The sequence below is a fragment of the Eptesicus fuscus genome, chromosome 24 (genome assembly GCF_027574615.1).
Source record: "Eptesicus fuscus isolate TK198812 chromosome 24, DD_ASM_mEF_20220401, whole genome shotgun sequence".
Lineage (NCBI taxonomy): Eukaryota > Metazoa > Chordata > Mammalia > Chiroptera > Vespertilionidae > Eptesicus > Eptesicus fuscus.
In genome coordinates this window covers 5557721-5570545 of record NC_072496.1, presented here as the reverse complement: position 1 = coordinate 5570545, position 12825 = coordinate 5557721, and the positions used below count along the sequence as shown (strand labels likewise).

At 48.5% G+C, this 12825-nt stretch overlaps 1 protein-coding gene across 1 annotated transcript in view; it reads right to left on the bottom strand.

Moving 5' to 3' along the window:
• RYR2 (ryanodine receptor 2) overlaps positions 1 to 12825 on the bottom strand; it is a 198038-nt gene that overhangs the window by 97269 nt on the left and 87944 nt on the right. Inside the window, exons 32-41 of the mRNA XM_054713161.1 lie at positions 12017 to 12131; positions 10941 to 11101; positions 10451 to 10480; positions 8840 to 8999; positions 8120 to 8206; positions 7362 to 7588; positions 5849 to 6629; positions 3599 to 3799; positions 2683 to 2788; positions 1248 to 1391 (exon numbers count right to left, since the gene is read on the bottom strand). Coding sequence (XP_054569136.1) covers positions 1248 to 1391; positions 2683 to 2788; positions 3599 to 3799; positions 5849 to 6629; positions 7362 to 7588; positions 8120 to 8206; positions 8840 to 8999; positions 10451 to 10480; positions 10941 to 11101; positions 12017 to 12131 — 2012 coding nt within the window. The remainder of the gene's footprint in view (positions 1 to 1247; positions 1392 to 2682; positions 2789 to 3598; positions 3800 to 5848; positions 6630 to 7361; positions 7589 to 8119; positions 8207 to 8839; positions 9000 to 10450; positions 10481 to 10940; positions 11102 to 12016; positions 12132 to 12825) is intronic.

The following is a 12825-nucleotide window of genomic DNA, read 5'->3' as shown; positions in this document are numbered from 1 at the left end:
AACCTGCTTTAATCTGTTTAAGAAAATAGATTTAAGGAAAAACAAAAACTACCAATTTTAACCAATTACAAAATGCAGATAAAATACCAATATGTTTCCACATATCTCAAAACTATGTTGTCATTTTATTTATTTATTTATCTATTTCTTTATTTATTTTCAGTTGAGTCAGAAGCCTCCCCTAGAAATGATAGGGTTTCATCTGCAAAATGATACATTATTTTGGTGGTCAGAAAAGGGAAATATCCAAAAGTGTGGTTTATTTAACAAGAAATTATATTTGTGGAACTTTGACTATATACGTATAGTCAAATCCCATTACACAGAAGATCATTTTGCTAAACAGTCTTTATAAATAGCTGCCAGCATGTTGGGGATTTGCATTTCCCCCACAGCATAACCCTCACCCGAGCATCCATGACCACACCAGCGCAGACCTGTTCTTTCTCCTCAGAGCCCTCTGGGAGTGTGGTCCGGGAGAAGTAACACAGGGAAAAAGAGAAGTCAAAGTGCCTTTTCCGGACTATACAGAAGTCTGGGTGCAGGCCATGCTGCCATTTTAAAAGCTCAAAATCATAAACTTGATAATAATAATAAAAAGAGTGATTATGAGAAACGCTGAGCTCTGAAGAAGACCTGGTTATAACTCTAAAGAATAAATTTAGAAGTAACTGTATAAATAAGTAGTTTCCACTATTCGTGAAAAGATCCACAATTTCATGAGTTTATTTTTTCTTCCACTAAAAGCTGTTGATAAACTGGCTCTGCATCTGAGCATGGCGCCTTAGGAGTGAGGTGACGAGTGTGTGTCTGAGACCCACTGCCCTGTGCCGACTTGATTCAGGAGTAGCAGCTTACTCTGCAGAATCAAAATAGAGTTACAGACACTACCTACTTAAACCTTAAGGAAAGGTTTAACTTGGTGTAAGAATATTTGAAAATCGACTGCATGGTATTTAGATCGGAAGGCTAAGTTACTCCCTTTTGCTTTCTCTTTAGTCTCCAATCAAACACCTAAACCTTAGTGCTCCCAAGCCCATCCCCCTCATAAAGCGCTTTCTCTCCATCTGCTTCTACAAGTATCTATTGTCTGATGCTGCCGAGCACCTCTGGCGGCTGCAGGCATCGACTCAAGGACCTGATTCTTGGAAGTTGCAAGCTCCATTCTCTCCCTGGCTCTCTAGCGGGACCTGGCTGGAGGATGGGTCAGTGTCAGCAGCGGGCCCCTTTGCCTCTCCCCTGCTCACAGGACTTGTCGGCGGCGCTCTCCGCTGGCTTGTCAGCTTGTTTCTTCTTCAGGGACGTCACCTTCTCCACCAGGGACAGCAGGCGCCCTCTAATTGTTAGGTCACTGTGTCCATCCAGAGACCCATCGTCATCCAGCTCAATTCCTAGTAGGAAAAGAGGGAAGAGAAAGAAGAAAAGAAAAACCCGTTTTAAAAGTACATTTCAGAAAAGTAATTCTCAGGCTTTGCAACCTCTTCCATTCACAGCGTCGGACACTCGACACCGAGCAAGCCTGCCCAGGAGCGCTCACGGCAACCTTCGAGTGTGGCGTCTCTTCCTCCCTGCTTGTCCCCCTGCTCCTGTGGCTCCTGGCCCTCGGCAGCCAGCACAGAATATAAGCCCGAACAGAGAACCAAGTCTCTCTCAGGAGACAAGACCCAGTCTGCTCCTCCCGCCGACACGGGCCGCTCTGACTTCAGGCGCCTTCTGCCTGGACCTGCAGTTCTGCCGGCCGAAAACCTCCCACTTTCCTCCTCACGTGCCTCCATAAATGTCAGTGGTATTTTAACAAGTTGAGACTCAGGGAGGACAGGCCTAAGGAGGTACCTAAAGCATGGATGCTTTATGTCTGAAGCAATAATTCTACCATTGCAGAGTGTCCCCTTCTTCATACTATATACACGGCATATACATGGTATAACCTGATGGCAGCCATTCAGTGGTTCATTCATAAGCTGACTTAATACACAAGGCAGTGCCTTTATGCTCCTTATTAAAATAAAATAAAAATAATGCCCCTGGGGCCGTGCAGATCACCTAGGAACTGGCTGCCGGGTCACTGTCTTTCACAGGAGCCGCCTGCACCCGCACCACTGCACGGAGACAGAGGACACACACGCCCGCAGCATGGAATCGATCCCATCGTGCAAGATCTTAGAATGAAGGGGGAGGGTTCCCTTCACAGATTTGGCTGCTAACATATAATTCAATGAAGAATTCACTTAGGCATTAATTAATTTCATGAGATGTATGCTGAATTTCATTGGCCTAAAACGTGGCCACGCAGTCAGTTTAAATACAACTAGTTGTGAGTAAATTTCATTAGACTCAATCAACCTAACACTCAGCTCTCTGCCCAAAGCACCTGGTTACAAACCACGCCCCCTCACCCCCTTGTTCCCTGTCACCAGGGAAAGAGAAAGGAGCGGGAATTTCAGTCATCTTCTGCTTCATCTGACAGCCTGTCTGATCTCTACCCTCCTGACTTCCCACAGAGGGTCCGTTAACCATTTTATCGTAGTAAGTTTTCGTGGATAAACCCTAGCCGGCATCATGCGTATTTGTGAACCTGTTCCATACAGAGCAGCTCATGTAGCAGTGAGCCTGTTACATAAGAGCGGCCTTTGAAGCAGTGCATGTGCATTTAACAAGAGCTGTAGGTCACGAAGACCTTACCACAATGTGCCATCAGATCTTCATGAAAATCTAAGAGTTGGTCTCGAATTTCCTCTGGACATGGACACTCGTTTTTGTCATCCTTAAAATTGAGGAGCATGTTGATCTGAAAGTTTGGAACAAGGAAGAGGAAGAACGAGAATGAGAGAAAAGTGGATTGAGGAACAACACAGCAAAGATCATAAAACCAAAGCTGTTCAAAACCTGTTTTGGAGTATTCGTAAAATGCTGCCCAACAGATGAATGTATCAATACTAACAATGAAACAAATCAATGCTTCTCTCTCTCTCAAATAAATTAAAAAATAATATGTTAACAGTAAACGAAAAGTAAACAAATAAATAAAATTTTAAAAATGTCTAGCATTGTGTCCCAGGAGTGGAGGGTTCCTGCAGCTGGGACGGAACCCGTCAGCCATGAGGACAAGTTCCCATGGTGTTCGTGTATTTAAGTGTTGTTCCCATTTGTAGGACATCAGGATCTGGCAAACTGACCTCCTCAAAGAGGCCATGCACACCTGATCCCTTTTAATAAGCCTCTTATTTGTTTAAACTTTTTCTTTAAATGTATATTTTATTGATTTTTTAAAGAGAGGAAGGGAAAGGGATAGAGAGTTAGAAACATCGATGAGAGAGAAACATTGATCAGCCGCCTCCTGCACAACCCCCACCGGGGATGTGCCCGCAACCAAGGTACATGCCCTTGACTGGAATCGAACCCGGGACCCTTCAGTCCACAGGCCGACGCTCTACCCACTGAGCCAAACCAGTAGGCTGCTTGGTGAAGCTAAGACTACTGACTACCGCAACTTGGCTGGTGTAAAGAGAACAGGGAAATGCCCTGGTCCCTTTGCAGGGCCTGGACCCCGAGTGAGCTAACGGAGCAAACAGGGAGGGTTTCCGGCTCCCTCTTGTACCTGTTCTTGTGGGGGCGACCTGAACTCCTTCGTCTTCCGGGCTGTGAGTGCGGCCGACATGTTCAGGGCCTGCATGACTTCGTTATAGCGGAAGCGCTGGTTGTCCTGGAGCCTAGCGACAAAGTCATCTGAAAAGGCCACGATGGCTTCGATGCGGTGCCGGACCTGGCAGTCGCAGAGGTACTGGAGGAGCAGGCACATCTAAGAAGACAATGACAGAGACACCAAGTGTAAGTCAGGAATCTTTATAGAGTTCTGGAACAGCAAATAAAAGTCAGTGGCAGAGATGCCCAGCTGCCCACTCTCCGCCTTTACGCACAGAATCCTGCTTCTGCGAAGGAGGTCCCAGGAGCGAAACAGAATCCCAGACTGTCTACCTCCAGACTCCGCATGTAACTTAGGTGGTTTTTCAGCACATTCACTAACTGGGTATTCTCCCGCAGGAATCCAAAAGGATTTCTAAGTGTACAGTAAGTCTTTCAAAATATGCTTACCAGGGAACATTCTGCCCAAGCTTAGGAAACACTTAACTACACTAACACCAACTGTGATTCAATACGAGGCACTGTGGGTCACTATCCACAGGAGTATGTCTGTCGATGCTGCTCTGAAGCGGCCCTACTGTCCGCCCCCCTCCCTCCGCCCCCTTCGCCCACCCTCATGTAAGCACCATCCCCTGGGGTCTGGGCCCACGTGACAGCCTCCTGCCTCAGTCTGCCCTGGACCACCCTGTCTTCCCCTCTCATCTGTTTTACTCACAACAGCTACACTGTGATTTTAGGATAAAAGTTTCCTGCTAAAATCCTTCACGGTTTTAATTGAACTTAGAATAAAATTCAAAATCCATCATGTGGCTGGTTTTAGCGATCAGCTCCATTCTGTGAGAGCTGCCCTCTGCCTGCCTCACCCTCTGCTCAGCTCCTTCAGCTGCAGCCGCACCGCCTCTCCTGCTTCAGAGCCTGCGGGGCCAGTGTCCTGTCAAAGCTCCCGGGACCCTCTCCCGCTCCTGCCTACACACACTCGTGTCTGACCTCAGCTTACAGGGGCCTCCCCGCGCCTTTCTCACGGCAATCCCGTTGAAGTTTCTGTATTCCACTAATCCACTCTGTTCTCCCAGACCATAATGGAATTAGCAATGAGATACATGAAAAGAGATGCATCACTAAGTGTGTATTTCCCCAGGGGCGGCGCTTCTGGCGGGTGGGCCTCCTGCTCCTTCACCCGGCACTGTGCCCGGCTCCGCAGACGGAGAGGGAGACAGTGCACCATCGGTGCCCACACCCACGGGACCTCACAGACCAGAGGCTAAGAAAGGGCCTCAGACACCTGTGCACAAAGACAGGCCACGCCTTCGGCTCCTTAGCAACGTGCAGGAAGTGACATCCCCTGTGGGACAGCGCCGAGGCCGGTGGGCGAGCCGGCGGGTAGGGAAGGCTGCACATCGCCTGGAGTGCAGGCATCCAACAAAACGTGTGACGTGCAGGTGCAGAAACAAGAGGAGAGACACAGGCAACGGCTAAGGAGCCCGAGGGAGAAGGGCTGGCAGACAGAAGCCCATCTCGTACGCTTTCACACATATAACACACACACACACACAACTGTACACACAGAAATACACATGTATACACATAGACACGCACACAAATATACACACACAACTAAACTCACGTAGACACACACAACTATACACACACAAATATATGTATACACACCTACACACAGATAAAAGTACATATACATACATACACACAAATATACATATAAACATAAAGTGTACACACATAAATATACATATATGCGTGAACACAACTATACGCATGCACACACAACATACACACAACTGTACACACAAATACACATATAGACACATACATACATCTATACATTCAAATCTACACATACACACAAGTACATGTATACACATATACATACACACACAAACAGGCCAGAGTTGCAGACACGCATGGTAAACTGACGTATACTCAGCCAAGGAAATCACCTTGACACATATACTAAATTTGTCTTTTATTAACTATTGTCAATTGACTCAATTGGAAAATTCATTAAATTCAATCCAAATGTAAGAAAGTTAGATTGATGGGTCCCAAACACAACTGGATATTGATTTTCTAGACATCAATGCAGTACAGGAACCCCCACAGGCCAGTTTCAGTGCCTTGGTCATGTGCAATCCTGAGCTCCCCACCCCTTCTCCCCTGCTGCCCCGCAGCCCCCCACTCACCCCCTCACCTGGAGCTTCACGGGCTCAGGCAGTTTCATCTGCAGCAGCCCCTCTGCCGCATCCCCACGGACGCCCTCGGGCCTGCCATCTTCGGTGTGGGGCTCCTTGGGTGGTGCCGGGTGCTCCTCCTCCGGGAAGGCCTCCTTGAACACCCGGGGCTCAATCAGTTGCAGGATGTGCTTCAGGTCCTCCCCTTGGAAGACACCCATGGTGAGCAGCGTGTAGAAGAGCTTGATGAGCGGCACGAAGAGGAACTCGGTGGTGCCCCCTACCGGGTCCCTCGCGCGCAGCCCGCCCTCCTGCACCACCTCCGTCAGCATCTGCATGGTCTTGGTCTTGAGTGTGTCCAGCGGGAACTCGGGGCTGTACTGGTAGCAGTCGTGGTTGAGGCACACAAAGCTAGGCGAGGAGAAGCGCATGCGTGGCCGCAGCGAGGTGCTGAGGCCGATGCCCGGCAGCCCGTGCTCCTTGTGCTTGTCTGGGAAGAGCGTGATGCTCTTGGTCTCCTCGGTCATGGGCACGATGAACTCGTTGTTCATCATGAGCCGCGCGGTGGCGTAGGCGCTCAGGTGGATGTCGATGAGCAGGTCGTAGTAGCCAGCGCGCAGCAGGCCGGGCATGTACTTGCTCTCGATGGCGTACAGCAGCTGCGCCTCGTCCACGTGGCTGCAGAGCGCGTGGGCCACGCGGTGGTTGCCCAGCGCGCACACGGCCGAGTAGAGCCGCAGCGTGTGCGAGTGGAAGCGCAGCAGCTCCTCCTGCTCCGTCAGCTCCAGGATGTCCACGGACCTGCGGGAGGACACAAAAGCTCATGCAACCCGCGCGCTTCCTCCACGACATGCAGAACAAGTCCGTTCGAGGTGTTTTACAGGATTTTTCCATAAAGGATTTTATGTTGAAAATGTTCACCCTCTTGTGCTTGCCCCCTCTTCCTCGTCCATACCCCCGAAGTTCGGGGCACCTTAGACGGGTCTCGGTCTGAACCTGGGGGCCCCTCCTTTCAGAACATGAGCACTCCCTGGGAACCCCAAGTCCCCTTCCCTACTGGGCTGGCTGGTTTCTGGAACCCAGGAAACGGTGCCTTTGATTCCGGAGGCTGCGCCTTGTCTCTGACCTGTGAGCGCTGCCGCCTGGCCAGGGAGAGGAGCTAACAGGCTGATTCCCGGGACGTAACCTCCCTTCTAACCAACCTCCCTCCCAGACCCACACACACGCCACCAGGCCTGCGCCGCTCGGGAAACACACACTATAGTGACATTTTCCGTGAGGAGCGTTTCTGCTGGGAAACTGAGTTTACACAGGCTCCTCATTCAGGTCACCTATCATGACCTTTCAAAACCTCAAAAATCAGGCCAGGATATGCCCAAAGTCTTTCCTTTGACAATAGAATCCGTTTTAAAAGCCCATACTTCTTTTAGACGAGCCACTCAGTTTGAGTCCCCAGTGCCACCTGGAGCCCGGGGCAGTGGTCAGTTGGAGGGGCCCAGCGGGGGGGGGGGGGGGGGTGCAGGGCGCGCAGACCTGTTCTCCTCGGGGATGTGCAGGGACATGAACTGCAGGGGGTCCACGCACTGCACCAGCCAGCCCTGGCGCTCGCTGACCCGTGACACGTCCACCTTCAGAAACTGGTTGGGCATCCGGCTCCACAGGACGTGGGACAGGAACTGCACGTGGAGACGCGGGGGACACTGAGGCACGGGGTTCCTGTGCTCGCTCTTGAAGAGTCCCGCCGAGAGAGGCATCACGTTCTGGGGGACGAAGCAGAAGAACCGTTTATATGGTCCTCCCGGGGGACAGACAGCAGAAGAGAGACCCGCTGCGTGGCCACCGAAGTCATACAAGAAATCGCAGAAATGGGGCTGACGCTCCTGGAAGGAGACAATGTTGGGAAGGAAAAGGCCCGGTCCTTCAGGGCAGGCGCAGGGTAGGCCCGTGGCTCTGCCACACCCTCGCTGGCCTGGGAGAAGGCAGGTGCGAGGAAACACCCCCACATCCTCCAGGCTTGCTCTCCAAGCTGCTCTCAGTGCCACACGCCTTGACACAGGTCGCATCCACGTGGCTCTCTCCCCGTCTGTCCTGTCACCCCCTTGTCCGTAACCCACACCCTCACTCACACTGATGTTTCTCTCTCTCTCCCTCTCCCTTCCTCTCTGAAATCAATAAAAAATATATTTTAAAATTTTATTTATAGGATTAATAGCAGTACTAATTTAAGAAGTACATATTATTCCCTAACAGAACACAATCCAAATGTAATACCAAGAATGAGTCTTTCTTACCTTTATTCTTCCCAACTCAAACTGGAAGACATTGGGACTTGTAGCTTGTGCAAAAACTGCAGGGAATAATTTGGTGCTTGGCTCCACCTTAAAACCAACGAATTGAACGATATTAGCAGAGGAAGAAACAGAAAGAACACGTATTTTCTTCACAACAACTAGGGAACACTCCACAAAAGCGAACCAGAGACTTTCCTTTCTCCCACATGGAAATCGTCTTTCAACAATTACTTGGAGCATTTCATTTCTTTGCTACGTGAACATTTAAGGAGAAATGTACTCTTTGCTCTGAAGGGCGTAAGGCACAGCTATTATTCAAGCAGAAGTAAAAATACATAATTCATTCAGTTCTGTTTTCATTTCCTTTTTTCTTGTTGTTAATCCTCACCCAAGGATACTTTTTCCCATTGATTTTTAGATAGAGTGGAAGGGAGGTGGGGAGAGAGAAGCATCAATGTGAGAGGGATACATCTGTAATTTGCCTCCCGCACGCGCCCTGGCCTGGACCTGGAATAGAACCTGCAACCCAGATGCATGCCCTTGCCTGGGAATCGGACACAAGACCGTTAGGTGCGCGCGCAGATGCTGTAACCACTGACCCACACTGGCCAGGGCCTGTTTTCCTTTTTTTTCTCATTTGTGTTCCCATCTTACAGAGTGTGCTTTCCTCTAACGGTTAACAACACCTCCCTGCGGAGAAGCAGCGCCCACAGACGGTACCTGGTAGTAGGTGCTCAGCTCCTTGCCGTTGGCCGTGAAGGTGAGCAGCCCGCTGGCGGCGTCCACCACGCAGCCGATCTCCAGCCCGTTGTTGTTGCGGACCTGCCCGGGGCTCATGCTCTCGCCCGCACACACCATGTAGCAGTTGCTGCGTTTGATGCTGAATTTCAAAAACATTTTTATCTTTGTACAACCACAGGTATAACAGAAGCATGTACCTCTCGCAGACTAAACCTAAATTACGCTGCGCAAGCAACAAGCTCATGCTGTGGTGGGGGAGGTGCACATGGGCCCGAGTCTGACCCCGAACCTGGCTGACCGGTGGACGCCCTCGATCAGGTCGCACACGCCCCTAAGTCACACCTGATGGAGACGGGTCAACAAGCTGGAACCACATAAGAACTGACCTGCACCTTCCCTCCAAAAACTCAAACCAAACTGGATCTTTTTCTGAGGTTCAAAAACGTTTATTTAAGAATCATCCAAATTTGTAATTTTCATTCTCAGATGCATTTTGTGTGTGTGTATGTGTGCGCGCGTGTGTGTGTTTAACCACTGTTCTGAGATGAGAGCACCAGTCATTCAATACGTTTCCCATTTGGCTAAAACATGCCCCCTTAGGGACACTTCCGGTGACCTGCCATGAGAGAGACTCAGCTGGAATATGCACAAAATCAGTGTGAACAACCCACTGAGTTTCACTCTCAGCCACACCTTCACCAGAGACGGCAACAAAATTGTTCTTTTCACTTTGTCTGCCACCAGATAGCAGATAGATTAATGAGACCAGGAAAAAACAGGCCACAGGCAGGCAAAGAACAAGAAGGTGAGATGGCCCTAGCCAGTCTGGCTCGGTGAATAGAATGTCGGGTCCTGGGTTCAATTCCAGTGAAGGACACGCACCTCGGTTGCAAGCTCCTCCCCAGCCCGGGCCCTGGTTGGGGCGCATGCAGGAGGCAACCTATCGATGTGTTTCTCTCACATCGATGTTTCTCTCTGTCTTTCCCTCTGTCTTCCACCCTCTCTAAAAATCAATGGAAAAATATCCTCAAGTGAAGATTAAAAAGTAAAAATTAAAAATAAAAGGGTGAGCTGGTCAGTTTCTGGATAACCAGGTCAGCTGTGCTTCTTTGCACTGCGTCCTTAAGACTCAACAACCCTCCCCTCAGCTATTCCCACAACAGAGTCATCTATTCGGTGGCTCAACCCCAGCTTCCCTTATACTATCACCTTCTCTGAAAATCAAATATAACCCCCAAGAATATTCCTGGACACAGGTGGTTTGGGGCGCCCACACTGACATGAAGCTCTCCTCATTAGAGAGTCTTGCCAGCCCACCGCCTCAAGGTCTAAGTTCTAAAGTTTCAGGTCTAAAAACCTGAAGGCAGGAGAGTGAACTTGTAGTCACCAAAAACGAGGTGCGGCTATAAAATAAAAGCAACGTATGGAGGACGAGAGGACGCATGGGCACAGAGGAAGGTGCAAATGTCAGGACTTCTCTTGTCTACTTCTGCAAGGAAGATGGCCTTCCTCACTTTTTTGAAGGTTTGGTTTGAGTTTGGTTTGTTTTACAAATGAAAAAGGATGGCACAGAAAGTGTAAGTGACTTACCCAAAGCCACACAGCGAGCCAATGGCCAGGCTGAGGAAAGAACCCACTGCTCCTCAGTCGGAGTTCAAACACGCCCACCTGGTCTCCACCTCTAGCCCCGCACGTCTTCAGTCGTCTCCCCCCACAAACCAGGTCCCAGGGTGCGTGTCAGACCGCATGCTCCCTGCCTCACCTTCCCCATCCTACTCCCTGGCACCAAGGCTGCGACTGGCAACCCAAGCTGTTAGTCACGTGCGACGTCAGCTGAAGGGACACGACTGTTACCCGAAAAAGGGTGCGCTGCTCTCACTTTATAACGGTTTTCCCTTTTAAATACTCAGATTCCTGACTGGCTTGTTTGAGCCACAGAAAGGACACTGACATTAAGGTTTTGATCATATTGTTCCTATAAGTAGGAATAATACCCTGGGTATGGAATCCAAGAAAGGAAATTCCTAGGTTTATCAACATTTCGATCAGCTGTCCCTTTAAGAAAGGGAGGGAAACCAACCTTTCGTGGACTTTCCCTTTTTCGTCTCCCAGAGTCACGGTTACGGTGCGAACTCTGTCCAAGTCAAAGCACGTGTCGTACTGGTGGAAGTCGGCCGTGACCCAGCCCACCCAGACGCTGGCCGGCTCTTGTCCAGGGAAGATCCTCACCGAGTAATAGTACTGCGAAGACAGCAAAGCAGGCGTTGGCAACGTAACACGAACCAATCTGAACTGCAGCGTCCTTGGATCGTTGAAGAATATAGGTGCTTAAAATCACTGGGCCCAATTAAAATGTCATCGACACCAAAGACTAACACTGCAAACTAAGGAGAGCCTTAGAGCAGAGATCCGGAGTTCAACTAGAAATCATGGGAACAGAGAAGTCTCTATCTGAGCAGCCGTGCTAAATGGTGGAAGACTTCTTGTACTCCTGAGTGTGTGTGCACGACTGTGGGAGTACACACATAATATGCACCCCATATGTATTTGTACATATAGAGGATGTTTATGCAATACAATCATCAGCCGTTAGGCAGGTAAGTTTCAAATTCTGGCAGCTTTCACAGTGTGCTAATCTATGCTGGAGTTTTACACCTGTGGATAGGTCATCTTTCCTAGCGCTAAAATGTCACATTTCCACACCTTAAAATCACTTTGAAATAGCGCCAATCTAATATGTGAAAACCGATCTCAAACATGGGGGGACTTGAGGGACACTACTACCTATTTTTTCCATTTGGCATTTAGCTGTTTTGAAAACTTTAAATGGCACAGAGCAAAACTTGACCTCTAACAAAATATAAATGATCTTCTTTTAGACATATCACAAAGATGAAAGAAATTATATGTATTCGGAGAAATTAGGTCACAGATTCAAATTTTGCCAAGAAAAAAAAAAATAGGCCTTTTCCCCTAAAATAGCTCTTTTACTGCATATCCATATATATTTCAACTTTTTACTACCCCCCGCCACCAAATAAGAAAAAATTATTTTAAACATAAGCTTGCTAAGTATGATGACTCAAGGGGACTGTTTGAAATGTCAAGTGGGATGAGTGACAGACTGACGTAATGACGAGAGCTGCGACCTCGTACCGTGGACGTCTGCATCAGGTAGTCGTAGTCGTCCCGATCATCCGCAAGGACGTCCTCAGTGAGCCTCGCGGAATGGCTCGTGCTGTAATCCGGCTTTGTCTTTCTCAGCAGGAATCTGAAAATATGACAGAACTGCGAGTAAGCAACGTTAAAAGTTCTGCTTCCTTCAAACACAAGCAAATCATCAGCTTAGTTCAGTGATTATCAACCAGGGCGATTTCACTCCCCCGAGGATGTCTGGCAACATCTGGAGATGTTTTTGGTTGTCATAGCATGGGATGGGGGCCAAGTGTGTGCCACCTGCATCTAGTGGATGGAGACCATGTTTCCTGAACAAGCAGACTCTCACAACAAACAGTTATCTAACCCAGAGCATGCTGAGGCTCAGAAATTCAGGTTTAGTGCAAGGCAAAATGCTAAAATGGGTTGCCTTCTTGTCCATAAAAATACTAGTTAGAGAGAAGACTCTTTAAATTTCAACCAAGAAAGTACCGTAAATACAGACATTTTGAAAACTAACTCTTGGCGGGAAATACTTGCAAACTATATATCTGCTAAAGATTAATATCCAGTGTATGCAAAGAACTCCTACAACTCAACAACAGAAAAGCAAACATGCCAATCCAAAAATGGACAAAGAATTTGAAAAGGCATTTCTCCAAAGATGATCTACAAATGACCAATAAAAACATGAAAAGACATGCACTAATTATCAGGGAAATGCAAATCAAAACTGTATGAGCTATCACTTCACCCCCGTTAGGATAGCTACTATGAAAAAAACAAACAAACAAAAAACACAGAAAATA